The 27448-nt window shown below is 38.4% G+C and overlaps 2 protein-coding genes across 7 annotated transcripts in view; one reads left to right on the top strand and one right to left on the bottom strand.

The window, feature by feature from the left end:
• Nucleotides 1–23615, top strand: part of LOC120628766 (autism susceptibility gene 2 protein homolog) — a 90744-nt gene extending 67129 nt beyond the window's left edge. For 3 of the 6 annotated variants that reach the window (XM_039897383.1, XM_039897381.1, XM_039897378.1), the window contains 10 exons: nucleotides 12885–12944; nucleotides 13065–14729; nucleotides 15068–15222; nucleotides 16588–16729; nucleotides 17215–17411; nucleotides 18845–18957; nucleotides 20141–20403; nucleotides 21014–21145; nucleotides 21410–21469; nucleotides 21581–23615. In XM_039897383.1, the coding sequence (XP_039753317.1) occupies nucleotides 12885–12944; nucleotides 13065–14729; nucleotides 15068–15222; nucleotides 16588–16729; nucleotides 17215–17411; nucleotides 18845–18957; nucleotides 20141–20403; nucleotides 21014–21145; nucleotides 21410–21469; nucleotides 21581–22570 (3777 nt within the window). In that variant the 3' untranslated portion in view covers nucleotides 22571–23615. The remainder of the gene's footprint in view (nucleotides 1–12884; nucleotides 12945–13064; nucleotides 14730–15067; nucleotides 15223–16587; nucleotides 16730–17214; nucleotides 17412–18844; nucleotides 18958–20140; nucleotides 20404–21013; nucleotides 21146–21409; nucleotides 21470–21580) is intronic. The other 3 variants (XM_039897379.1, XM_039897380.1, XM_039897382.1) reach the window with 3 other exon arrangements.
• Nucleotides 23616–24382: 767 nt separating this feature from the next.
• LOC120628769 (NADH-quinone oxidoreductase subunit B 2-like) lies at nucleotides 24383–27317 on the bottom strand. Its single transcript, XM_039897387.1, has 4 exons — nucleotides 27177–27317; nucleotides 26756–27066; nucleotides 25986–26174; nucleotides 24383–25102 (listed from the first exon to the last, which is right to left on the bottom strand). Exons 2-4 carry the CDS (start codon nucleotides 27058–27060, stop codon nucleotides 24964–24966), a joined length of 633 nt encoding a protein of 210 aa, XP_039753321.1. The 5' UTR covers nucleotides 27061–27066; nucleotides 27177–27317; the 3' UTR covers nucleotides 24383–24963.
• Nucleotides 27318–27448: the final 131 nt, after the last annotated feature.

The raw sequence follows: 27448 nt of genomic DNA, 5'->3' as shown, positions 1-27448 counted from the left end.
CACTTAACATACAATACTTAACAAACTAGTTGTTCCATGACATAATTATATTGCAATAATTATTTTTTTCATATTAGGAAAGATAACTTAAAGCGTATTAAAGTTTTATTTGACATCTTTATACAAATATACAATTTTAGTATTCACATATTTTATATATAAAGCTTTTTTTCCGTACAACTATAGTAAAAACCTGATGCGAAGGAACATTTCCATTGTAATCTAATATTTTGTATGAAGATTATCCATACTAATATTGTTAATGCGACTATACTCACACACACTAAGTGTGTCTGTTTGTTTATTACCTATATTCGAATCAATCATTGAACCGATCCAGATGAAATTAAGCACATATGTAGCTTGCATCCTGGAGATGGGCATTGGATTGAATATGTATCCCGGAAAAGCTACTGGTAAAAGTTACCCGCTGAATTAAAAAATATGGATTTTGTTAGTTACGCATGGCTTGACCGCTTACTACAATTTTGTATACATATAGATTGTTTTATCCATAAGATACATACTATCCTAGAAAAACAAAGGGAAAACAAAAAATAAACGCGTACGAGGGCTGCACCTAGTCCTAAGCAAGCGTATAATCCTGCGGTAATAATTCGTGTCAAAAAATTATTTCCCCGAAGGTATATTTCCGCTGGGGGTATGTATTGGCTTTCGAAAGCAGTTTACATGTGTATTGTATCGCGAGAAATGCTCAACGGAGCGTTTTGTTGGGCGGGCGGCGCGTGCGCGAGGAGCGGGGCGCGGGCCGTCTCGACGGCGAGCGAACCGTATCGCCGCGCCGCGCGGCTTACTCCGTCCGTACCGCACTCTCCCTTCGGCCATCGGGCCGACATCACGTCCGTGTATTGTACATTATTGACGTCTTTGTCTCCGCTCAACTGACGATCTATTGTTATTTTGGTTCACTGACAGATATACCAGCTCCCGTAACGACTTCTATGGATTACAGTGCTACACGGATTGCAGTGCTTATCAAGTGGATTTTAATTAATTCTTACGTGAAATAAGTTTTGTGTGACTCCGTTTCGAGTTAAACTAATTAGCGCAAGTTCTAGTGTTTCATATTTACTTTAATGAGCTCATTACGTGAGGCGTGATAAGTGTACATTAAAAGTGTGATTTTATTCGTTGCTGACGGTGCTTTGTGTTATAAGTGCGCAAAGTAAACATTGTGCGACAGTTTTAAAAAGTAACCATAGTGAGGATCAAGGATTCACATAAAGGCAATGCTGAAGGTGGTAGCAAGAAAGAAGGAAAGAAAAAAAGCAAACAAAAAGCTGAAAGCCACGGAAGACAGAAATATGAAAAAACAAGCTCCGCTTCTATAAAAACGGAAAAAGAGTCCTCTAAACGATCACCTAAAGATGTAACGAAACAAGAGGTATACAAACCATACTGTTATTTTTAAAATAATTCAAAGAGAAGATAAAGTGGAAACAGCATTCGAAGGATAATGTAAAACAATAAAACTCTGTTCATATTAGCAATTCATTGCGACATCAATAAATATGTTGGCACAGTGCTTTTGAAATGTATGCGATTTCCAAACAATCTTCTTCCACATAGATGCAAATTGGACAGTTTCCAATTCAAACTATCTTATAAATCACTTGTCAGTCTTTATTTTTCACAACGTTGGCTGCATACATATTTTACGTTTTGTTTAAAGCAGCAGAACACCGATGTCGTATAAAATAATAAAAGAGCTTTACATTTTTTAACGCTTAAATAAAAACAAAGCTATTGGTATGCTTTTTGCACAGTAGCGACAAAAAATACACAGTCATTTCAAATGGAAAACACCGTGTTTTTAAAACAGCTGTACAAAACCTACCTATTGGACTTTTTGCTCGATTTGTGCATATTGCTTTGCAGATTGTTTCAAAAAGAAACGAAATGCTTTGTATCATGATGATAAAGTATACGTAATGTTTCTAGAGCTGTTTTTTAAATAGTTAAACTGAGAAATACAATACGCAAAAGGTTTCCTATTTAAAAACTGTCAAAACGTCAGTTTAGAATTATTTGCTTATTGAAGAACGGGCACTTATGCTGCTTGACTTAATTTAATATCTCGTTACAAACTATTTTACGTTCATCAAATGTACTATAAAAATAAGGTAAGATATCGCAGTTTAAAATTATTATTGTTTAAAGCAGCACCGTTAAAATTAAAGCGTCGACAAACTTGTTCAAAATTGTTTAATACAACATGTTTCCCTATTATAACCACCATGGAAATACCCGGTGACATAATTATAATACACTAATAATAATATATTCACATTGAAAAACTAATAGAATTGTTATAGCGCTTAGTCACGATAAACGATACAGCGCGGTTCACTTTTAGCTCCGTCGTACAACCATTACGTTCGAATGCGGTCAAATGTTATAGCTCCGGTAACTACATAATTATACTTTCTATTGCCCGACTATTAAATTCAAATTTATTGCCAGCACGCAATAATAAATTATTTATAATTCACCAAAGATTATATCAAACCGTGTCACCGCGCCGTCGGAGCCGTGTGTACTTAATTAATTATTAACATCACGGATACTATTTTATTTCGAAGGAAAAGATATATAACAAACTAAGAGTAACTTAATTAGATGTTACACTCCGTTTATCGCGGATTCCACGGTCAGTGGCTTCGTAATTCGGTCTATTATATTTCACACACACATCTTCATCATCTTTCTTATTGTCTATTTCGGGAACTACTCAAAAACTTTTTCATTTGATAGCCGATTTCTTGAGCAAGGTCATAAACTATTTATATTACGCTATGACCTTTATATGAACTATGGGTATATTACGTTCGAACTCGTATAGGGGGTTCCTATCTATTTATATACAATAAAGTTTCGAAATTAAAATGTATATATGATAATTATGCTATTTGTAGAGATCACGGTAAATCAAGATTCAACAACACGAATCCCTTGTTATTTTTCCGTTCACTTTGCAAACACAACCGCTACTATGTCAATATTTTATGACAATATAACACTGGTTTGTGTGCATACGATAAATAAATTGACCTCCACTTAACGATGGTTTAACTCTCTGGCATAAATCCACTTTTCATAATCACTAATCGATGGCTACTAAAATATAAATGGATTTATATCGAAACAATTTAATTCATAAGACCCCGTGAGTTTTGCGTATTTAGATCTCGTTGATTAATGTAAAAAAATAAATAAAGTAAAGCCCAATATTATTCATAGAATAGGGGGCCAGACAAAAAGCTGTCATAGCCTAGTTAGTAAGGCTTTGGCTTCTCCATCGGAGAGGACCAAATTCGATCCTCGGTGAGCATCTTTGACTTTCTGAAGTTATGTGAATTTTAAGCTATTAAATATCACTTGCTCCAACGCGAAGGAAAATATAGCGAGGAAACCAGAATACCTGAGCGTTCTCCAAAATGTTTTCAATGATGTTTGAAGACTGCACTAGGCCAGCGTGGTGGACTTTCGGAATGAGTTTATCGGCCCGACAGACGTCAGACAAAAAAATCTCATCAATCATCAAATCTCAATCAGAGCAACCTATCGGATCCAATTGTGAAACTAAACCATCTAGCGACCCTCTCAAAGAAGAAACGACATTTATTTCCCACTGAAAGCACTGAGAATGTACCTTTCTGAAAGCAAAAGAATTATGTAAATAAAACCAAATTGTTTTTGAGTTTATCTATTACATATAAAAAAAATTGAAGTTAAATTAAAGCTTTAATCATATGATTCCTTACTTAATATTGGACCTACCTTACCTAATAAAAACATCTACTTGCTAAGAGTCGAGACTTTTTGTTTATTGGGTGTTTTCATTTACCTCCTTGCTGCACACATGTTTTCATTTATTAAAAGTTAAAGGATCATGACTTTACGTACGGGTAAAACTCAATTAGGTACATCGCTTTTATACTATGCATAACGTAAAAGTTTCGGCCCTTTCGACCTTTCCCTACTTTGTTTAAAACACAATTCAAGAAGTTAAAGCGACACGACAAAAGCCCTTTAGGGATCAATGAATTACGTAATTTAACAAAAATCTACTTTACATATGGAGTCAACGAATTTTGCTTATTTTTTTTCTCAAGGTTTTATTTTACTACGTTTTCCTAGTTCTTTCATGGTAAAAATATTAGATCCTTACATATGAAATTAGCGTTTTGTAAGGGTGCAACATAAAGTTATTTTTGTAATCAAAGTATATACCATTGCTATCTATGCACTTTGCCATCTCATAGGTAGTACATTGATCCTTTGACTAAAGAAAGCCATTCGGACGGGATTCATTAAAATCTTTGAAGGCGCTTTGGACTGCCCCATCCGAGTTGAATTTTTTCCCTTGCATTCAAATTTCGTAAAAATATAATCTGTTGGTGCAAAGTCCAGGGAGTACGTTGCATGTCTTAGACATTCCAATTGAAGCTCCTCTAATTTGGTAGTCGTCTGTTGTGTGCAATGTGTTGTCTAGCGTTGTCCTGAAGCAGCAGTGGCCTAGAGCGATTGACCATCATGGTTTGCAGTATCTGACAATAGCCATCCGCCGTAATCAATCGCCTGGCCAGATTTAAAAATGCTGTTGTGAACGACACCAGCACTAGTCCAGCAAACGCTAGCAAGTTTTTTTGATTCAATTTTCGCTTGAGGCAGGATTTGGCGGACTCAGCCATTGCGATGAGCGTTTTCGATTATCGTATAGGATCCACTTTTCATCACAATGTTTCGATTTAAAATTCCTTTATTATTGTGCCGGTTAAGTAATGTTACACAGCAGTCGACGCGCGTTTGTCACTCAATTCATGAGGTTATCTTTCAAGCTTTTTGAAATCCCAATTTGCTTGAAGTAGATAAAACAGTTTTATCACTTACACCGCAGGCTTGTTCTACAGGTCAAACTTTCCAGAACGAAATCGTTGGAATAAAAAACGTACTGTGCTTTGCGACACCGCCGCCATACACCTCATTCAATCCTTCGAGCCGTTTCTGCAGCACTGGTGCCACGGTGGAAGTCGTACTCGTATATAGCGCGGTATTTCAAGTTATCCATTTTGTAAACTGAGTGACGCAAGAAAAACCAAAAGAACATGGGTTTTTAAAACATGAATAAATAGCTTTATAAATTTGAAATTGGAATTCCTGACTAAAGACGCCAATTTCATAAGTAAAGCCCTAAGATACCAATACCAAGCATAGACTAATAACTATAAAGCCTTGTTATAAATAGTGCCATATCGTACCTCTCTATCATAGGACAGCTTTTTTTTTTTTTACTTTAACTGATAGCGTTACCTGACTCGGCTTTATCTGAAGAACTTCTATTAATCAAACTTTATTAAAAGTTGCAAGAGTTCAGACTGGTAAACTTTTAATTTATTTATACATGCTGAACAAAACACTTATCTCGACTAGATCTGTGCCGTGTACCATGAATTTTATTAGCTGAATTTTTTGCGGTCTTTTAGAATGCATATTTTTATATTTTGGATACTAAAAAAATTGTAGTATAAAATATATGTCTTATTCTAATCACAGATAAGCAATTTTCATATTAAATATTCATAACGTGTTCTTTGTTCATTTTAGTAGGTACGTGATTCAAACTGCTTTGTTACTTAATCTTCAAAGAATTCATTTTAAATCTAATTTTAGGTATTCAGAAAGTAGTGCAATTAAATCATTGAGTACCTTCATTTGACTACACTACATACGTAATTTACTTGTTATTATCAATCATTTTGCAATTCTAACAACCGATTTATTTTGAGCTATTAACTAAACTTTCAGAAAAGTCATAGCATGTCTACCGTTTATTGATAGATGTAGATAAAGAAGTCTAAGAGTTTTGTATTGTAATTATTAGATTACAATAAAAGTATGCATACATATATATGAATTAGTATTTTTTTCCAAACTGTCAGATCAAGGAAATTCCTCCGTATAACTAACTAATAAAGACATTACGATGAAACGTCTGTATAATAAATTGACGCGCTCGACTATTTCAAGTTCACCATTTTATTTTTTTTAGCATTTTCATTAATCGTTTATGATTTTTGGTCGCATCCAAATCGTCACTCTTCTGAATTGGAGCTACTTGGAGGCTTCATTTAACATCCCTTATCCAATGTCTGACGTGCTCGAATATTTTTTTGTTTTCCTGTATCGTACGAAGGTCACCATTACTATTCAAACCGGCAGAATAATATATTTCCTCTATCATAGAGACGTGGGACGCATACGCTATTAATACGGATTTCATTTCTGAAAACCTGTACCCCCCTCCCCAAAACCTCCCCCACCAGTGAAAGGGTATACTTTACATTATTTTTTTTTTCTTCGTAGCGTCTAACCTTCACAATCCAATAGTTCCCCATGACGCTCGAATAAATCCCGAAATACTCGCTTTGCCTCCCCTGCTATTAAGGAATTAATGTCACACATCAAACTATGGCAGGTGATAAATTATTAAAATTCTACATTTCTTATGTATAATAATTTAACTCATACAAACCATATTATCTAAATGAATGATTACAAATTAAATCAACAACACCGGTTTATTTGACGCTAACTTATTCAATTAATGTATAAAATTATAACAGAAATCCGTAGGCCATTATTAGAAAGTGGCCGAAGGCTATGAACGCGGGCCGCTGTTTGAACTTTTCTACGAGTCTAAATTCTTTTTGAATTTTAACTTCTATCCTATTAAAAGTTTGCGTAAGTATTAGAATTGCGAATGAGGGGCGAAAGGCTATCATGTCGTTTTTTCTTCACTCCCACCCCATTCCCTCCCACTACAATGGGAGTGCCAGTGGAGACGTAGCAAACTTGCGGCCTGAGTTTCCAGATACTTTAAAATCTGTTTTGTAATTCGTGATTAAAATATCTCTTAACAGATAAATTCGAAGCCATGAAACGGAACCACTAACCAATTTATATAATGAATTTCAGATTGGAAATTAATCTATTAACAACTGGCGCTTGTTCGCATTTTCATTTGGTGTCAGTGGAAGTATTAAGAGCTTTAAAACAAGCATACTCTGCATTTTTTTCTAGTAGTCAACCGAAGTTAATTTTTCCAAGATTCTTTTTTTATTTTGACAGCGGTGACTAATGGGAAAGTTTATTTTTATTGCCGGTTTATTTAAACTCGCGCGTGTTTACCTCTCGGTCGGGCAACGGAACTATTATTACTTGTCGACACGACATCACTCATCGCGCTAATATCTGTGTGATTATCTATTTTAATGTTAAGTAGTTTTGACAAGTGGCCAACATTCGTTGCATAAAAAAAAAACATTTGAATGAAATTTGACATTTGAAATACCTCAAGTCTTAAATTTTTTAATTGTTCGAGTTCGAGTCTGGAATTAATAAAAAGAAAAATAAAGAATTATGTTAAGACTTATCTTCAGATTTATCATAAAATATATAACCTTTAAACAACCGGCTTACATTTGCTATGCACCTATGTATTATTAATAATAGTATCCCAATATCACTCTCAGATCCTGAGAATAATTGAATCCCAATTGGAGACTCCTAATAGACAGAATAACTATCGAATATAAGAAAAGTTTCAATCCAAATAAAAGGCATTTACCTATCTTTATAATAGATGCATGTCGAATTGACTACCTCCTTTTTAAAAATTCACAAAAAAATATATCATATGTCATGGTGTTAGGGCAAAATATATGAAATTCTTAAGACAGCAAAATAAAAAAGATTTAAATGTCAAAAACACTATTCACTTATATTATTATAATCTTGGCAAATAGCCGTGGCCTATATTTATTTGCAGTTCTATCTTTTCCTTCGACAAAATGATAGCAGATAAAATATTTAATTTCATAAATTATTTTCGAGTCGCTAGATCTTATTTTCGTGTTGACGAGAAAATTACCAAAAGCTTTTATGCCGTAAATTGACTACATAATTTGATAATAAATTAAATAATAGGCTTTATTGTGAACCGTGGTAAGCATTTACGTTTAACAACGTTGACACTTGACATTTTATTTTGCTTTGACCTCTAACTTACCGTTAATAGAAAGCTACCTATTTTGTATTATATTCAATACTAGATATTGCCCGCGACTTCGCCTGCGTTTGATTTTGTTTTTTGATGTGGCATTCAATTTAGTTGTAGTCCTAAAAAAATTTAAAGTATTCAGTTTCGCTAAGCCTTAAGTGAGGGGTTTGCTGCTGTCCGCTGAGGAGTTCTGTCCTCTATCTCAAACCACATTCATCAGATCTACACAAGTTTTGGGCAAAATTAAACACATATTATGACCTCTATAGTACAAAAATATGTCCGAGTTATGGTGTAAAATCGTTAAACACTTTCATCCCCTCTCCCAAAGGAACCGAGCTTAATATCGGGATAAAAAGTATCCTATATTACTTCTAACACTTCCAAGAATATGTGTAGAAAGTTTCATGAGCATCGTGAATGAGCAAGTAGTCTTTGCGTGAAAGCGTAACAAACAAACTTACATTGACATTTTTAATATTAGTAGGGATGTTTATGTGATTCTAGAGTCTGTTTGAGATTTACTTACTGTTTTTACCTACATAACAAAAATCCTACTGTATTTATGGTTAACTTTAATTGGTCGCTAACTCGGTTTATATTCAACATGCAGGAACTTCCGTAAGCGAGCCAAGAGAGTGAAATGACAGCATGCACGAACAATGAAACTCAACCATCGATAATTTATTATTATTGACATGTCTTTCAGATATCTCTCCCATCTAGAATTAGTTCCCTTTCGACTGATAAACAAAATCTTTTTTAAATGATAAATAGCCTTTAAGCCTGCCTTTTGGAAATCTCCTGCACCTTTCATATTTCTCCTATGAACCAATGAAAAGGCGCGCATCTCCGCGTCCTTCATTTTAGTGCATAGGACTAGTGAAATTAGCCGTTCAATGGGTACACATCATGCTAGATAACAAAATTTCACTTTTTTATGTGGTTAAAAGTCTCCGGCATATCAATCTGAAAGACCGTTGAAAATGATTTCTTGAATCTGTCTTATGGCATGCTCTTAAGAAATGTTTAGCACTTGCAATGTGCTTCATGTCGACCAACGAAAATGAGCTTATAGTAGAAACTGTGTAACAGAAAAGAAAAATGCTGTTTTATTACTCACCCTACTGCTGATAAATAACAATTTAGTTGGTTATTTAAACGACTAAAATTTAAGTGCGGTTTTTATTATTGTTTTAACATAACAGGTAGTCTTTTTACATCAAATTAACTTACATTATGCATGGCGCAGCTATGTAGGTATCTTAATTATAAGAGTTTATTATCAACTGAATAATACCTGCATAGTGATACACGATTTGCATTTTGAATGGCGGATATTTCCATATCATATTATAATCGTTTAAGTAAGAGCCGGGTGTCTATTACAAAAGGCAAGTGAGTTCAGACACGCGGTTCGGCGGCTCCTTTGAAGATGTCGCTTAGTAGACGGCTATCGGCTGCCACCGGACACGGCTGGTCCGACGACGGCACGCGCGCCCCATTCTTGATTTATCACTTCATTGTTGCCGGCGATCTACGAACCACCCCTGGTTTTAGGATCGTAAGATATCACCACATTATGGTTCATACAGCTTTTCATTTTATTCCCACATTTATTTCCACATTAGGTATATCATCGTTCAATTAAGAGGCGGGTGTTTATTACATAAGGCAAGTGGTTTCAGACACGGCTCGGCGGCTTCTTTGAAAGTGTCTCAAAGTAACCAGCCGGCTGTCGTATGCCACCGGACGCGGCCGGTCCGACGCGACGACGGCATGCGGCACGCGCGCCCCATACCTGATTTATCACTCTATTGTTGCCGGCGACCTGTGAACCACCCCCGTTTTAGGGCCGTCAGATATTAACTGCTTATTGCTCGAATACATCTTTAACTTACATACCAATGGAAATCTTTATCTTACATAATTCTCTGACCATGTGTCCAGAATGTAAGCTGCACAAGAGGTTTCCAAGCTGTAGGCATTTAGTCAACGAGTCTGAAATTGTAGTAATGCCTATGGCACGCCTGTATAAAAATGGAACTTAATTTTTCACCAAATATTTAGAATTCCATCATGATCTAATATGACTATTCGGTATATTTGGGGTAAGACAGTGATTTAATGGTTCTATGAAGTTACGCACTCTACTTCACAGGTGTCACCAGTTAATTCAATCAAATTTGAGTTATATATAGTTATTGTGTAATTAACTCTCTTACAAAAAAACACTGAAACAAAATGGTGGAATAAAAAGAAATCATCCAATACTAATAATTAATTAGAAGATTTTTTTATTGTCTCGTGTCCGTGCACTTTTAAAAAAAAACAGTACATAATTTCTTAATACTAGATACTAGAGAATTTATACAAAACCGATTAAGTTACAAACCACTTCTTTATACTTCTTCCACAAGCTTTTAATTTCAACCTTCGTATATACGATGTATAAAGAGTTCGTAGCTAATAAACAGTGACTACTGCACGATTGTAATAAAGTAGCAAATCTAAGTATTGCAAGTACTTAATAGAAATGGAAACTATTGTCATTAACATGTCTTCTTCAACGAGTCGTAACTAGTAATCAAGCCGTTGCTCCCAACAAATGGTCCCGGAAATTCTTAAGACTTGGCAACCCTGCCCCTCCGTATAAGAACTAAACATTCAATTGCTGGAACGCTCCCAAAACGATTTGTTCCTTTCACGCGATCGATTGACTATCTCTTTCCGTTATTCGGGTACAAGTATAAAGTCCGTAATTTGAGGTTTCCTACCATCAAAATGATCTAATAATAACTGATGTACCGAGCGGAATGGGAACCCGTACAATTGGATTAGAGTAAGAATTGTTTAGTGTTATGAGACTAAGGACATATAAAGTGGTATCTATCGAAGTAAATAGCTACTTCTGCGTTTAACTCTACTTACATATTTACTAATAAATAATATATTCATTAAATCAAGTACGTATTACAATATACCTATTAGCTATGGAGGCTATGATCAATATATTTTTTTTTATCAATTTATTTGACAGTTGCAAAATAATTGTGTCAAAGATGTTTAATTCAGCAGAGCCAGAGGGTATATATACCCCGCTTTCGCTTAAATTGAGTTTCATGACGAGAGTTGTATACATTCTGCGTTTCACTAAGATTGGAAATAAAAAAGTTGATATTGTAAGTAAATCTCCATTTCAATTTTTATCTTTCTACATGAAACTCTGATTGGGCTAGTAATTACGATTGAGCTGTTAGGTAATAAGTTGATTATTACAGGCACTTTTAATAATCCATAAATTTGCTCTCTCAAAGTTCTTAGAGAGAGCAAAAAAAATGAGCCTAAAAAGTAGCGTATATTAATTATTTACTTTAAGTAATTTTTTTAGTAAACTATAAAAGTCTAAAGCATACACGTATCGGCTACATAAATAACTTTATTGAGCCATATTCTCGACTGGATCGTAAATGTCTTCGAGTAATTACTTTTTATTCCCCCTTAAATACCGTCATTCGCCTCGCCGCTGTTGCTTAATGATATAGCCCAAAATGTTTTTGTAGTAAATTATTAAACCAATTCATTGTTAACAAATTTATATGTAATGTATGTACCTTTAAAAAAACTATCGTGATGATGATGATGATATTATTTATTTTAGTTACCTGCCCTCTACAGAGCACGGGCTTCTTCTCAGAATGAGAAGGCTGTATGCCATAGTGCACGCGGCCAAGATCAGATTGATAGGCTTGAAACGATTTTAAGAACGTTTTAGGTTACTCTCAGACATGCAGGTTTCCTCACAATGTTTTTAAATTCACCGTTAAAGCAAGTGAAATTGTAAATGGTTAAATTTAAACGCATATAACTCCGAAAAGAGACAGGTGCGATCCTTCCGAGTCCGAAGCCCTAACCCCTAGGCTTTTACCGCTTCGTATATTGTGATAATGGATTAAATGAAACAATATAAAAATACACCAATCTATTCTTAAAGTGTCTGTTGTGACGTCCCACTTTTAATCTGAACCTTTGAACGTCTGCTTTTCTGAGATAACTTGTTTACAGTCAATAATTTAAATTGTAGACGTTTTACTATATATCAGTATGTATTTACACAATGTTATAAAATATTATGATTCGTCATTCGATACAATTTCGTCCCCGGCTACAACAAAAAAGTTTTTGTATATTTCAAGTAAGTTGATTTTCTTGCATGCAAAGTTTGCAACGAATATCTGTATCATCTATACATATATTTCACGAATTTTAAAAATTGAATTGTATGTATGTCTGTAGTAAATCGTAGTTTATGTTTAATCTGATTATAATAGATTAATATAAAAATATTAGAAAACAAAGCTATCGTAATAAAACCGCACGTCATAATATTGTCAAATATATTGCTTCAGCGTTGTAAGCATACCTATTGCATATTCCAATTGTGTCTTCGTACACATATCTCTCAAGGAACATGGTCTCCAACAAGCGGATATCGTGTATTAGGAAAGAACAATAGGTGTACATGAACATAACTTTGAATACTAATGCCTACATTATAGCTGCTAGCGTGGGGTCCTCACCTACCTTTTGAATAAATGAGATGATCTCAGTGATGCTCTACCATTATTTAAACGACTATGTATTTGAAATGAAGATCGTGGCACCCTTTATTTATTTATAATCTATAAGTATTTCGGTGACTGTAAATAGTTTGCTTTATTGTACCTATTTGTTTTAAAATTTTGATAAAATACCAAAAGTAGTGGGAAAATAAAACTAAATTAATTATGTATTGTTACAGGCGAGTCCAGAGAATAGCAGAAATGCATCCCCTAGATATCACGATGCGTCGATGGACGACGTAAGAACCACCTTTATTTATTCTACTTTATTACTTATTCTTCTGTTTGCCAGATGTTATTGATATTTTTCTTTTTTTGACATGTTAACCTTGAAAATATTTGAATTGTTTTTTCCATAGGCATCGGACGCCGGCTCTCTGTTCCGGGTGACAGGCACGGGCGGCGGTGGAGGCGGTGGCGTTGGCATTGGCGGCGGCGTAGGCGGCGGCAAGAATGAGCTGGTTGCGCGGGGCGGAAGCGGCGGCGCGTTGGCTCTATCCCGCGCACCAGTTGGCGGCAGCGCCAGCCCTGCGCCCGCGCCGCTACCGCAGCCCGCTCCCTCGCCCGCGCCCGCCGCGTTGCCACCGCCCGCCCTGCCGCCGCCAACGTTCCGCGCTGACACGCCGCACCGCAATAACGGTGCACACATACCTGCGCTCGACGGCCAAGCCGCCACGCAAATTCCCGCGCGACCCGTCGGAGCCGCTGGGCCGGACACTCCTGAACGCCCGGCCAGCAATAACAAACTCCAACCCGGAGCGCGTGCCGCGGCCGACAGCCCAACACCGGCCCCGCCCGCGCCCCCTGCGCCATCGCCGCTCTTCCCCACGCACACCGCCTACCAGTCTCATGCAGCAGCCGCGCTTCCAGACTACCGACACACCAACCACGAGACGCGGACCGAGCCGCAGCAGCCTGAGCAGCCGCATGCGCCGCTCGACCTCCACGCTCATCACCCAGCGCCGCGGCCGCCGCACCTGCCGCCGACGGTTACCCCGACGACGCATCCTAGTCTCCCGAACCGCGTACCCCACTCGCAACCCCACCCTGTGATACCCGGCCACGACGTCCGAAACGCGTCACCGGCACAGCCGCAGGTGCATTCTTCCGTTCCTACCTCGTTCCCCAACCGCATTGTGTCAAATGGCGTGCCACAGAGCATCGCATCGCTGGCGCCTCCCGCGTCAACTCCCAGCAGTCTTCCGAGTCAGATATCTTCCTGCCGGCCGGTTTCGCCGGTGGCCCCCATTTCCCGCCCCTACCCCACCCCGTCTATCGGGTCTAGTCATGTAAACTCGAGTATAAGTTCCAGTATTCACAGCCATTCGATACCCTATCCGGGTCAATCGAGTTTACAGAAACATTCCGTGCAGCCGATGTACGCGAGTCGACCCTCGCATCACACAGCTTTCAGTGTGGCAAACCACATATCTGCCAATCACCTGCCGACTTCTACTTCGAATCCACCGGCCGCGATGCATTTCAGTCATCCTCTCAGCCATAGTATTATGAGCCACGCAAATATTCCAATGAGCGGTTCCAATCCACTGGCGACGTCGACGCCGAATCACATAAGCAGCTCACCGCATTTATCGAGCACCACGACCACAAGTACAATATCGAGTTTCACGCCCAGTATAAAGCATCCAGGTTTAAGCTTGCCTCCTCACCCGGCGTCCTTAGCGCCGGCAGTTTCGTTACATCAACCTATGAATATAGATCCCACTCCGATTCCAACCGCTCCGACGGTGCTAACTCCGGCGTCTAGTAGCAGTAGTGTAAATAGTCACTCGTTAGTGCCACCGATGGTGGATTCCAGGCAATTGCCGACTTCTGCCATCGAGATACCGACGCGAAGTGAAAGCGCCACCGTGAGTTCCGCAATGGTGACAAATGGCTATCCTCCCCCAGCCGTGTACTCGGCTGGATCCTATCCTGCCTTGTATGCTCCTTATGCACCTACACTCCAACATAGTCCATACCTTCCCCCATCTGCCGCGTCGCCGAGAAATACCGCTGATACGGTTAGTACTTACTACTTTTGTTCAGCTTTCAAATTATAAAAAATAATATGCTCAAATATCATAACGAGTAGATTCGGAAATGTATTCCATGAATACGCAATTTTTTCATTTAATAACAATAAGTGACGCTGGACAATGTTACATGACAAAAAATACCCGAATCGCCTTTTCAAAAATAATCAACAAATAGTACGGCAGGTACATAATTTTTTCTTCAAACGAAAAACCAACAGCTGTAAATGCAGTACAGGTCATAAAATGGTGTACATAAAGCAAATCACAGGTGTTTAAAATTGGTCAAGATATCGTCAAATAAAATATGTTGTTGTGATTTTCAGCGGACAAGCCTTTCCGCGTCTCCATTGGTGGCTCCGAAGACGCCGAAAGGCGTGCGGCCGCATACGCCGGGCTCATTGGGAGCGGCGGGTGCGCACGCGCCTCTTTCATACTCGCCGCGGGGACACAGTCCCAGCAGAGAGCGAGAAAGCTTCAGGTATTGTTGCCATTTTATAGCTTCTTCTTACACCAGCTCGTAGCTTTAGTTTTTAGTTGACGAATTTAGTTATCGCCATCAACTCACTTCTATGTTATATTTTACATGTAATGTACGCATCAAAAGTGCCATATATGTGCCTATTTGAATAAAGAAATATTTGACTTTGACTATTACAACGACAGTATTTTTGACGATTTCCCTGTTGCTGCTGAGGTCTTTTAAGGCAATCTGGGAATTAATAATTTCCGAATTTGCTTTATTTTCATAGGGTATTAATTAATACAAAATCGAAAAAAAAGTAATGAGTAGTAAAAAAATAAATAATTATAAATTCTATGTATTAAGAAACACCGTTCAGTAAGTGCGAGCGATGCCTTGCGCTGACAGTATCCTTTATCATTCCGGTCATTCATCCTAGTAAAAAACCATACGAATGAGTATTCAATCCGATCGGCTGTTTAAAATTGCACGAAACATTTTAAATTTTTATCCCAACCAGATCAGACTTTTACGGAGTTACATGTTTAGGTGTTAATCTTGTGTTTTAATATTGTGCTTATTGCACAGATACGAAGTCAAAAAGGTTTTATGTTGTAAGCTTTGAAGCGTAGGCATAATCTGCTTAGTTCTTGTAAGGAAGCCATAATAAGCATTTAATCTGAGGCTTCTTCTACTATGCCATATTCGACCGGATAGTTTTCTGTAACTTAGCAGCACCTGACATATATTCATAAACATATATTCTCGTGGTAACAGGTAAGATCTAATGAAAATCTACATAAGTGAGCTCTTTCTTCATTTCAATCAATTTTAAATTGTATTTTTAGGCGCTGATATTGTTGTCTCCTAATATGCCTTACTAGTCGCATTGTGCCATTTAAACAAGTAATTTTAAAAGATCGGAAATAGAGCGGAATGACTTGAGGGGATAACAGTGCAATAGTTAAATAAACAGTTTATTTTCGATCATAATTAGTTCATGCACACACCCCTCAAAAACAATCCTTTATATGGCATTTACAGATTCATTATCATAACTATCAACCCATTATAGGCCCACTACAGGACAATGATGGGTCTCCTGTCAGAATGAGAAAGGCTGTAGTGCACTACTCTGTTTAGTATAAATCATTTGTCCTTGAAAACATTATGCAGAACTCTCAGGCATGTAGGTATCCTCATGATTACCATTGAAGGAATAGAAATATAACTGCTTAAACGTACAAAACTCCGAAAGTTACAGGTCGCCGGTCCCTAAGTAAGGAAAGCCGAAGCATTACCCACTAGGCTATGACCGCTCAACATCGGCAGAGCAGACCTTTCCAACTAGCTTTGTATATCATGAATGTCGGTTCGTTTCAGCAGCAACATCAGCAGTTTGTCGCGAAGCACGGCTGCATCGGGCGGCACATCTGCCGCGCCCACGGTCTCATCAGCACTTACAGCACCAATGGCGGCGCCGCTCGTTGCCCCACTTGCTGGACCGTTGCCGGCACCTTTACCTGTAAGTTGTTGCTAACGATTCGTGATCGTCTATCTTCATTACTTTCCCACAGCTGAGCAGAGGTCACCTCTATGATATAGGAGTGGAATGTAAATCATAGAGCACTTAGTTTCTCCGAACACGTCTTGGTCCCTTCAACCTGATACGTAAATCCTAAGCCTCATGTGACCGTAATTACTCCAGCAACCAAACAGAAACACAAAAATGCAAAAATGCGGCTTGATGCCAAAAATAAGCATACTTTTACTGCTTCCCCGGACGAGCTTTAGTCACAGAAAGCTCTGCTTCTTCTACTAATCAAAGAGGGGTAGCGCTGCGATGAGATTCCATGCTTTTATTTTCTGGATCGTCCGGCATTTGTGCATAAGTTATTTCTTTACTTAATGTTTGCTAAGTTCTTTACTAATTTATTACTTGAGTTATTGTTTAAGCTAGGATACTGTGTTTCAGTACAATTGATATTTACCATGCGTTATATTTTCCAGGGTCCAGTCCCAACGCTGGGCGTTCCAAGTACCCTAGGCCCGCTATCAACGGGGCTCAGTTCGCTGACGGGGTTAGCAGCTCCTACGCCAACCGCGCCAACGCCCGTCGCGCCGCACCTGGCACACTCGCTTGCGCCCGTGCCCACCGTGCCAAGTATAAGCTCCAGTGCCAAGCCGCCTGCGCACTGGGGGGTAACGTGAGTATAGAGCCAACGGAATCCTGCTATATATATATATATATATATATATATGCCTTAACATTTTAATGCTATAATTCTAAGATCTATGGCGTAGATAATTCAGTTAAGTCTCGCTTTGCGATCTCATCCTAGTGTACTAATCAGAGCTAAACTCTATTTGTAACGCACCAATAAAGATATAAAAGAATTAAGCCTTAAGTAGTAATTTTACCATATAAAATGTTCATTACAATTTTTTTTTTATAAAGAATTAAGTTCTGTAATAGACTACCTACACAGATAATTGGACCACATTGTTTCGCGAGAAAGGGCTCTACGACCGGGTATCCCTAGTAAACAACTTAAAAAAATGATTATAAGTAAAAAAACATATATTTCAGTTTTTATATAAAAGAAAGCTAAAAAGTAAATTGTCAATCCTAGCTGATTCTAATGACTTGACATCACATTATCATGTTCACTCATTAAATGTGAATGGGTGTGTGTGAGTTTTTGTTTTATTATTATTTAAGATTATTTATTATTATTTATTGATTTCAGAAAACGTTGTGTAAACATTAGTTTTTTATTTTCATATACTGCCCGTCCAATCCATCAGCATGGTACCTCTTTTCAACTAGCCTTGTTTAACAACTTACAACTTCTGATAAGTTTCCCGTATCCTAATCAGACTGTCCAAACAACATACTCCAGATTTATTGCTTTAGTATTTACTAGCTGTCCCCCGCGACTTTGTTCGAGTTTGTACGTCAACCTTCAAAGATAAACATGGTGTCGCAAATTTTTTAAGAAGTTTAAAAGGGAAAAATTCCGGTATCGGCGTATTATTAGCGGTTGTCACGCATCGCAAGCAACGGAAGCTCTCGAAGGAGTGTTTTTTCCCGTCTTTCCAACATTTTTCATTGATGATCCGCTCCTATTGGTCTTAGCGCATTGTTAATGTAACATATAGCCTTCTGCTATATATGGACTTCTTCCAACATAAAAACTATTGGATGGAAGCAGGCATTACGACATACCTTGAAAATTGAGCTTTATTTACTATACTCCGTGAAAAGTAGGGAAACAGATATACTGTGTAATTTATAATTTATTAAATTTTTATATTCCACACCAAACAGATCTTCGGCAATGTACCTATTCTCTACGCACTTTTGGCGCCGATGTCGAGAGGAGATGTTGACTTAACAATGAATAATTGTTACGTCACCTTGTCGACTATAAATTACACAATACAGATTCTCCTGCTTTTCGTGGAGTATAGCAAATTAGGCTTAATTTTCAGTGTACAACAAAAAAGGTTTTTCGAAACTGAGACTTGCACCAAAGCTGAAGAGTTTGTTTGGTGTTACACCAAACAAACTCTTCAGCTTTATATCATTAGTATAGATATTATAGTGTTCCATACTTATGGTGTCTTTATCTTTCAGCAGGCCCACTGGCGCGGAGAGGACCGGCTTCGCGCCCGCGCCACCTCTGTTTGGTGCGCCACTGCCTCCGCCTAATCCGAACCCCTTCTCTGCAGAATCACTATTTCAAACCAGTGAGTATATCATTATTATTATTTATTTATTTTAATTCAATCAGTACGTTTAACACCGATTAGACTAATTAAATAAAAAGAAAAAATTGAAAATAAAATAAATACATAAATATAGCACGATCATTTTTTATAACGTTACGATAGTTATACCTACTAGTAACTATGCTATGTTCTTACACAATATTAAAGTTAAGTTAAAAACTTAGTGCAATTACATTTCTACAATGGTTAACAACCGTATTCCAAGGATCCGTAAATATGTCATAGTGAGGTGACTCTGGTAGCAGTGCATTTAACATTAGCATTATGCTGTGTGGTGACAGCATATCAGAATACCGCTGGCACCACCCCTTTATTTCCTGGGTGTCGTATTAGGCAACTAAGGGAATATAACAAAGAACTGGTAGTAGCCAACTCAGTGCTACTGCCCTCTACTGAGATCACCAACCCTCCCTTGGGAGAGGCCTTTAGTCAAACAGTAGACTGTAATTCCACTACAACTAACTGACTGCAATCTCACCTGATCGTAAGTAAGCAGGCTAACCTGTTAGAGATAAGGCAGTTATATAAAAAGCATACCCCTAATCTTCTGGCCTGTACTGTATGAGACCTATTGTAGTTTATACCAATTGTAAGACCTCTCTTTTGGCCTGTTCGCATTATGAGACCTCTCTTCTGGCCTCTAGACTTATTTTCTAACTTATACCCTTTGTAAGACTTCCTTTCTGGCCTGTACCCATTATGAGACCTCTAAATAAATTATGAATATTGTATATAAGCAGGCGTCACTTTGCTGAATTCCATGATATATTATGAGTTTATGTCACAGCCTGATGGATCTTACAGCTTATAAGTACTCTCATGTCTCTCTTAATCGTTTTTTCTCCTTCTAACTGACAATATAGTTTTGTATTCGCAAGTTGTGGCAGTCTTTAAGTTGGTCTACAATATTACATATATGTTCATTCATTTTTTGTTTAGTTTTTAAGAGTTGTTGTTGTAACCTGTTGATTGTCCATTAAATAAATAAATAAATGAGATCTCTTTTCTAACCGATACACATTCTGAGACCTCTCTTCTGGTCTGCTGTACCCATTGGGTGTCCTCTTCTAGCCTACGCCCAGAGAGACATGACGTGATGTTGATGATGATGATGATGATGATGATGATGATAAAATTGCAGGTCCCGGTGCCGATCTGCTCCGTCGGGAACTAGACAACCGGTTCCTGGCGGCGGCGGGCGCGGTTGGCGTGCGAACGGAGCTTCACCACCACCAGCACCAGCACACGCACGTGCACCAGCACCCGCCTGCATCGCACGCGCCGCACGCGCCGCACGCGCCTCACGCGCCTCATGCGCCGCACGGCCAACACGCACCGCACGCCCCCCACCCGCCCTCTGCGCCGCACCATCCACATCAGCTGCTCATGCCGCACGCGCCGCTGGTAAGTTAACTCATCAGCTTAAACTGCAGACTATGAGGATGAAAGAACTCAAAATAATAATCCTTACTTTCTTAAGATTATCTTTAAATATATATTTCTTGTGTGTGTGCGTGTGTATGTCACTGACCTCCTAGAAGGCTGGACCGATTATAATGAATTATTTGGGTGGCACCCTGGATGGTTTAGATTCACAAATTAGCCCGACAGATGGTGCTGGGATCCGCTAGTATATTATAAATTTGAACGTGTTTTTTTGTTTGTCCTTACTTTACGCCCTAATTAAGCAACAACACAGAGTTCGTTTGAAAGGACAGAGATTAACATAGGCTACTCTTTATCCCCATTAACAAAGGCTCCTCGAGGAATCTATGTTTTAACTAGTACATACGTAGTCAGAATCAAACTGACTTCGAAGTTTCTATGCGCAGAATTCAATGATCCGCCAAAAAATTTCAATTTTTTTCTATCGAGATTATTTTTTTTCTAAAGGTAAACTGGAACATTTTGTCAGTACTGCAGACTATTCTTAATTTTGGTTACGAAATAACTATGGAAAGTTGCCATCAAAGTAAACTTGTAATACAAATGTTAAATTCATGCTTTGTTTCAGTTCAAAGATGTTGGGAAAATGACGTCACTATACCGAACCGGCCTCAGCCTTGGTTACCCGTACTCTTCGAGTCTACTGCACCCTGCGGCGCCCTATGTGCCTCCCGCCCCACTCACCACTTACGCCCCTAAGGTAAATATTAAATTTATTGCTACTGATAAAAGCGATTTTAATAATATACCCGTATTTCTTTTCTCTATTCTATAGTAGTATGAGCATACTTCATTAACGGTTTAATTAAGTTTTTCATCTCCATGCCACTTTATTCTTTATGGTTTTAAGGTCCTATAGTAAATATTCCACATTCCATTACTATCTCATAGAGTTCTCATCTAGCTTAGTGCTTTCCTCTTTATTTGCTGTCACCATTAACATTGCATCGCCTCATGTTAACAGCCCGTAGTGTCAGCCGCAAGCGACTCCGCAACTAAACCACCACTACGCCCCGCTGTCGCGGTAGGTTTCCTTTCGCACTTCATTTTGTGCATGCTTACATTATTCAAGAGTAAATTTGCACGCCCAATCTTGGTGGCAGGTCACAATATTAATTGAAATACTATTATGCAGAAAACCGGTAAATGGAATGCGATGCACGTCCGGATCGCATGGGAGATCTACAATCATCAGCAAAAAGAAAAGACGGGCGGCGCGGCCGGATCCCTCGGCGGCGACAAAGACAAGCTGCGGGCCTTCCCCGCGCCCGCCCCGCCGCCGCCCGCCTACCGCTCGCCCTACGAGCTGCCGCCCGCGCCCTACCTGCCGCACCACACGCCGCTGGGCCTGGTGCGCTACCCCGCGCGGCCCTCGCTGGCGCCCACCCAGCTGGGCGCACCGCCCGACCGCCACCTGGGAGTCTCGGGCGTGTCGCCATTCGCGCGCTACGGCGCCGGCGCCTTCCCGGGCGCGCCCACTCCCTTCGGCTTCTCGGCCTACAGCCGCGAGCTGGCGCTGTCATCGTCCCTGCACGGCATGCACCACGCGCCGCCCATGAGCTCGCTGCACGACGCGTGGCGCGGCGTGCGCCCGCCCGTGTCCGCCGCGGCAGAGGTGCGGCGCGAGCACGAGGAGCGCGAGCGAGCGCGCCGGGAGCGCGAGGAGCGCGAGAGACGAGACCGCGAAGAGCGCGAGCGACGAAAGCTCCGTGAACAGCGAGAACGTGAAATCGAAAGAGCGCGAACGCGCTCGCCACTGCGCAACGGAGTCCCGGAACAACCCAAGGAGGAGCGCAAAGAACCGCCGCGGCCGCCGCCCGGCCTCGGCGCCTACCCGCCGCCGCCGATGCCGACGCACTGGGATCATGCGTTCCGATACGACGCCCTGCAGCACATGCGCTTCGGGCCGTTCGTGGAGGCGGCGATCCGCGCGGAGGAGGACCGCGCGAAGATGTTGAACGCGTACGCGCACCACCAGCAGCTGAAGTCGAGCCCGCTGCTGCACCACTCGCGGCCGATGCCGCCGATGGGTGGGCACCCGTCGCTCGGCCAGCTGGCGCCGCTCGGGCCCTCGCTGGCGCCGCTCACGCCGCTCGACCTGCTCAAGAAAGAGGAGCCGCGATGATAGCGACCGCCCGCGACCCGCCGCTCCCCGTGTACATAGCGCGACTGACCGAGTGACAGTACGTGTAGTTCCGAGTGTATCGTTCCACAGTATCGGTTTAGAGAATTATTTATTGTAACGTCGCTTGCGGACCGCCGGCCGCCGTCCCGGCGCGAGTCGAGCGGTGTCATGTGCAATATAGGACGAGAGCGCGGCCGTCGCGTCGTCGCCGCCAGCCTGTACACTACTGCTTGTTTATTTACATGAAAATATCTATCGAGTTGTTATTGTGACCATAATTAGTTAATTATACATTAAAACGCTGAATTATGTGAAGGATAGGATTATCGGAATCGCTATCGATATAATTATACATATTTATATATACCTATAAATAAAATGTAAATATTAGTTGTAAATTAGTGTTAAAATATAGAATCGGTTTATTTAACGTCATACGAAAGAAAAAACCCATAAATTATTATTCTATCGGAAGTTTAATTTACACTTCCGTTAAAAATCTCATAATGGTTTTTCAATTGTACCAGTGGAGGATTATTTATTTATTTATACTTATTTCACTTTTCGAGTAGACTCAAGCTACAATTTTTTTTACAAATAGTGGTTGACATTTCTTCTTATGCATTTAAAATATGTGATATTATTATATTGTGAAATACATTTTGTCTGACTTTCAGAGTAGTTGTATTTGCAGTTAGATAATGTAATAAATAAAATCATGTTATCTACTTCCTAACTTGTTTTCATAATAGTTTATGTCGAGCTAATGATGCTTCCGTCAAATAAAAATGTGTTTATGGTTTGTCTAAGTAAACTCTATATGTGCCATTAAAGTCTTAAATTAATGGACATTAAGTCAGACAAAATTGAAATTATGATTATTAAAACCTGTTTTAAGGCACATTTGATGATTGTGTTTTCATGATTTCATGAAGGGTAACTCAGAAAGAAATGTATTATAGTAACAAAAATCATTCTGTATACTAAAAGTAAATGAAAGCTTGGTGCGATTCAGAAAATACCATTAAAACTTTTGATTTTTATACCAACATGACTTTATTTTCTATCTAACTCCTTCAAGACTCACTACACACTGCTAAATTACGTTACACGAATTTAAATTTTGTTTAATTTAGCCCTCCTGTCCTTTTCATATGTGGTTTGAATTATTTTTACATGGTATGATGTTTACTGCAATTATTTGCGACTTATTTCTAAAAAAAACTATTCAAGCATAGTTGGAAAAGGACGAATGGAATGTAAAAGGATGTAATTATAATAATAAAATACTCCAAAATTTTTCCCCACATCAATACTTTACAGATATAACTAGTTCTCGTTAAAAATACATGGTGACAACCATAACAACAACTGTTTTTACATAAAGGCCATATGGAGTCATGGATAACTATATAGATCTAACAATTCTCACACATACATAAAAGTGATGTCAAGTTTTTATACTTAAGGCTGCCTACACAAGATGAAAAATGTTGATGTTGAGTTTCGTTTTGGTAACTTCTCTGTACTCTGTAGATTCTACCTTTCAAACTGCTGGTGGAATCACTATTAATACAGACTTCACATTTTAAGAGTGAGTGAGAGTGAGAAAGTTAAAATAGAAGTCTGTCATTAAGAGGCTTGAACCGTGGCTAGTTACCACCCTACCAACAAAAAAATGCCTTAGAGAAGCGATTTAAGATTTCTGGTGCTAACCTAACCTAACGATACCCGATACCAGCTTAGACTGCATCATCACTTACTAAGTGAAATTGTAGTTGAGGACTAACTTGTGGAATAAAAAAAGTCACCAAAGGATGTATTCACTTATTGTTTTTGAGATAAAGTGTGAGACAAAAAGGTTATCCATATAATACATAAAGCGGTTTTAATCAGACCACAATAGAAAGTATCCTTTTCTTTACACCCAAAAATTATAGCAATCTGCCAAGCCAATTTTGAAAATGTAGAATGTATGTGTTTGCTGTGGAAAGTGTCTCGAGCTGTCTGTGGCATATTTAGCGCCAAGATTGGTTCAACAATGAAACTTTGAACCGTTTTGGTCTTTGCGATCTTTAATAATTAAAATTGAAGATAAAATTAACAATGCCATACCTAAGTGAACTTCGAAATTTAGCTTATAATCTTTCATTGGGTATTTTTATACAAATCCAAAAGTAACAGGGAACACAATAAATATACTAAGTTGATGTGTTATTAACTCTATTTTTAATTTTAAATAACACTGAAAATTATAGGGTGCTATGTAATAAAAAAAATAATATCACAAAAGGATTTAAATTTTCAACTACATGATTATGTTACTGTAGTAATGAGAATAAATAACAATATCATTTATATGTTGTTTATAATATTCCTATGTTCGTTTTCCTTTAGTTTCGGTACCAAATTTGAACTGTTTTCATTCTCTTAACTTTCTTCTGTAGTTGAAGGACTCCATACATTAAAGCTTCTGCGGTGGGTGGGCATCCTGGGACATATATGTCAACAGGCACAATACGGTCACAACCTCTGTAAATAAAATATCAAGTTATCATCAAGGTTGGTATCATAATAAGGTTGCTATTTTATTTATAAACACATGCTGTAAATTTTAATGACAGTGTCCAACATTAATAATGGAAATCAGCTAATTTTGCTGCTTGAGCAATATTTACCCACTTCGGTAACTTGTTGGATACCCAAAGTAGGCTTCTGAATTCCTCAGTCTTTTTTAAACTATAATAACCCACACCGGGTTATTATCACTGACACCTAGTATTAACTGTTACCAAGGAGTGTAAGTTCTTCAGTCTTATCTAAGCCAGCCAACCTCACTGGATTGGTGTCTTGGTATGAATTATATGCAGGGCTTTTCAGTTTATAGTCTAATTGTGGATATTCGGAAAGACATGTTCATCTATCTGAACACACAATTTGTGTGACATTATTTTATCACATCTAAGTTAAATCAAATTGCAGCAATGGTATGTATTCCAGGCATTGATTGCTGATCAGAATACAGTCGTCCCCACCCCTCCTGTACCTGCGGTTGTTGTATGAGATGACTAAAGGAATATAACAGAACTCCACAACTGTGTGGAGAACATAGTGATGGGTCTAAGCTCTAAATCTATTTATTATTTATTTATTTAGGTATACTCTTTAATTGTACACCACTCAGTAAAACGAGAAGAAAAAAAGAACAAACATGAAAAATGAAGCAGGATACAAAAGGCAGACTTATTGCTAAGTAGCGATCTCTGCCAGGCAACCTTAGGATTAGGAAAACTAAAAAGAAAAATCTATATCCTATGAGGAGGGATAATTTAAAAATATGTGCCTATTCTTTATTTGTCTATACTTGATATTATTACTGTTTGAAATAGTATTAGTATTTAAAAAAATATCTTACCTTACAACAGAATAAGAATAGTGATAGTAACCACCACCATTTGCACAACTGCCCATAGAAATAACCCATCTAGGGTCTGGCATCTGGTCATAAACTTTCCTTAATGCAGGTGCCATTTTATTAGTTAAGGTTCCAGCTACAATCATAACATCTGATTGTCTTGGTGAAGCTCTAAATACAACACCATATCTAGAAAAAAAAATTACATCTTTTATTTAAAAGAAATACAAAAATAGAAAGTATTGTGAACAACAAAACAAATAATGAATTAGATTGAACACAATCTAGGTACAATGTGAGTACATTATAATGATTTCCGTGCCTACCATCTATCAGTATGGCTATCAATAGTTCATCAGTTTATTAGTTAATACATATAAAATGTTATATACAATATGTTATTTGTTTTACATGATATATATCATGTTTTAAGCAAGTAAGAAATTGAGATTTATATATACTTTGAAACAAATCTCAAACATGTTATAGAATTAAACATGCTTGGTATATTTAAAAACATTTGTCATACAGTATTTGGTAGAGACAACTAAATTTTTAAATCGGTTGTTCTCCAAGAATAAATATTATCATATTTATATCACCTAAATGCAAACTATGACTTTGCAACATTGGTGCAGCAGTTGGTTCAACCATGAGAAGCAAATAAACAAACAGACAAATATTAGTATGGGTAAAACCAGTACAAGAAAAAATTCAGCTTCTTAAATGTGGAACAATGTATTTTAATCAGAACTTGTAGAGAACTTTACCTGTCCATATCATAGCGAGGAGCAGCTATGTGCATCATCTCAACAGCACAGCAAGCTAAGCCAAATGTCATGGGCCACATTGAACCCTTTCTGCCCCAGTTCAACAAATCATCCAGGCGAGCTACAGCATATTCTGCCATATTACTAGTGTCTTGGAAAGGAGAATACGGTCGTTTTTCTTTTGGATCTGGTGCCGGCAAATGAGTACGGCGTATTTGGTCTACTATTGGTGCAAACGCTCCTTTCTTTACTACCGAAAGAACAGTTGAAGGAGCTGCAGCTCCCAAAGCCTTGATAGCTTGCATTTTCACCTGCAACGCAAATACGTAGAAACACAAAAATAACCTTTACAACGCACTTTTGTTTCGAAAAAACTTTACACGGACACTTTTTACTAGCAAACCCATTATATTTTACTTACAAAATTAGTACATCAGCTGAAGAATTGACTGTAAAACTTAAAATACTTGCACGAAAAATTATAAATATTTTACGTAACTAAGTGCATTTATAGAGCTCGGTAACTGTAGATGTCATTGTCAGTTATCAAATAATGTCATTTTCATATACCCTGCATACAACAATAATTGTTAGGTATCGCTTAATTTATACTAAAATTAATTTGAATTATAACACACTTAAAGTTGCATACGTAAACTAAAGTACATTTAAAATTAACTTCATGGGTTAAAT

The sequence above is a fragment of the Pararge aegeria genome, chromosome 13, assembly GCF_905163445.1.
Source record: "Pararge aegeria chromosome 13, ilParAegt1.1, whole genome shotgun sequence".
In the NCBI taxonomy this organism is placed as follows: Eukaryota; Metazoa; Arthropoda; class Insecta; order Lepidoptera; family Nymphalidae; genus Pararge; species Pararge aegeria.
The sequence above is the reverse complement of the archived record's forward strand: the minus strand, read 5'-3'. Positions and strand labels throughout refer to the sequence as shown.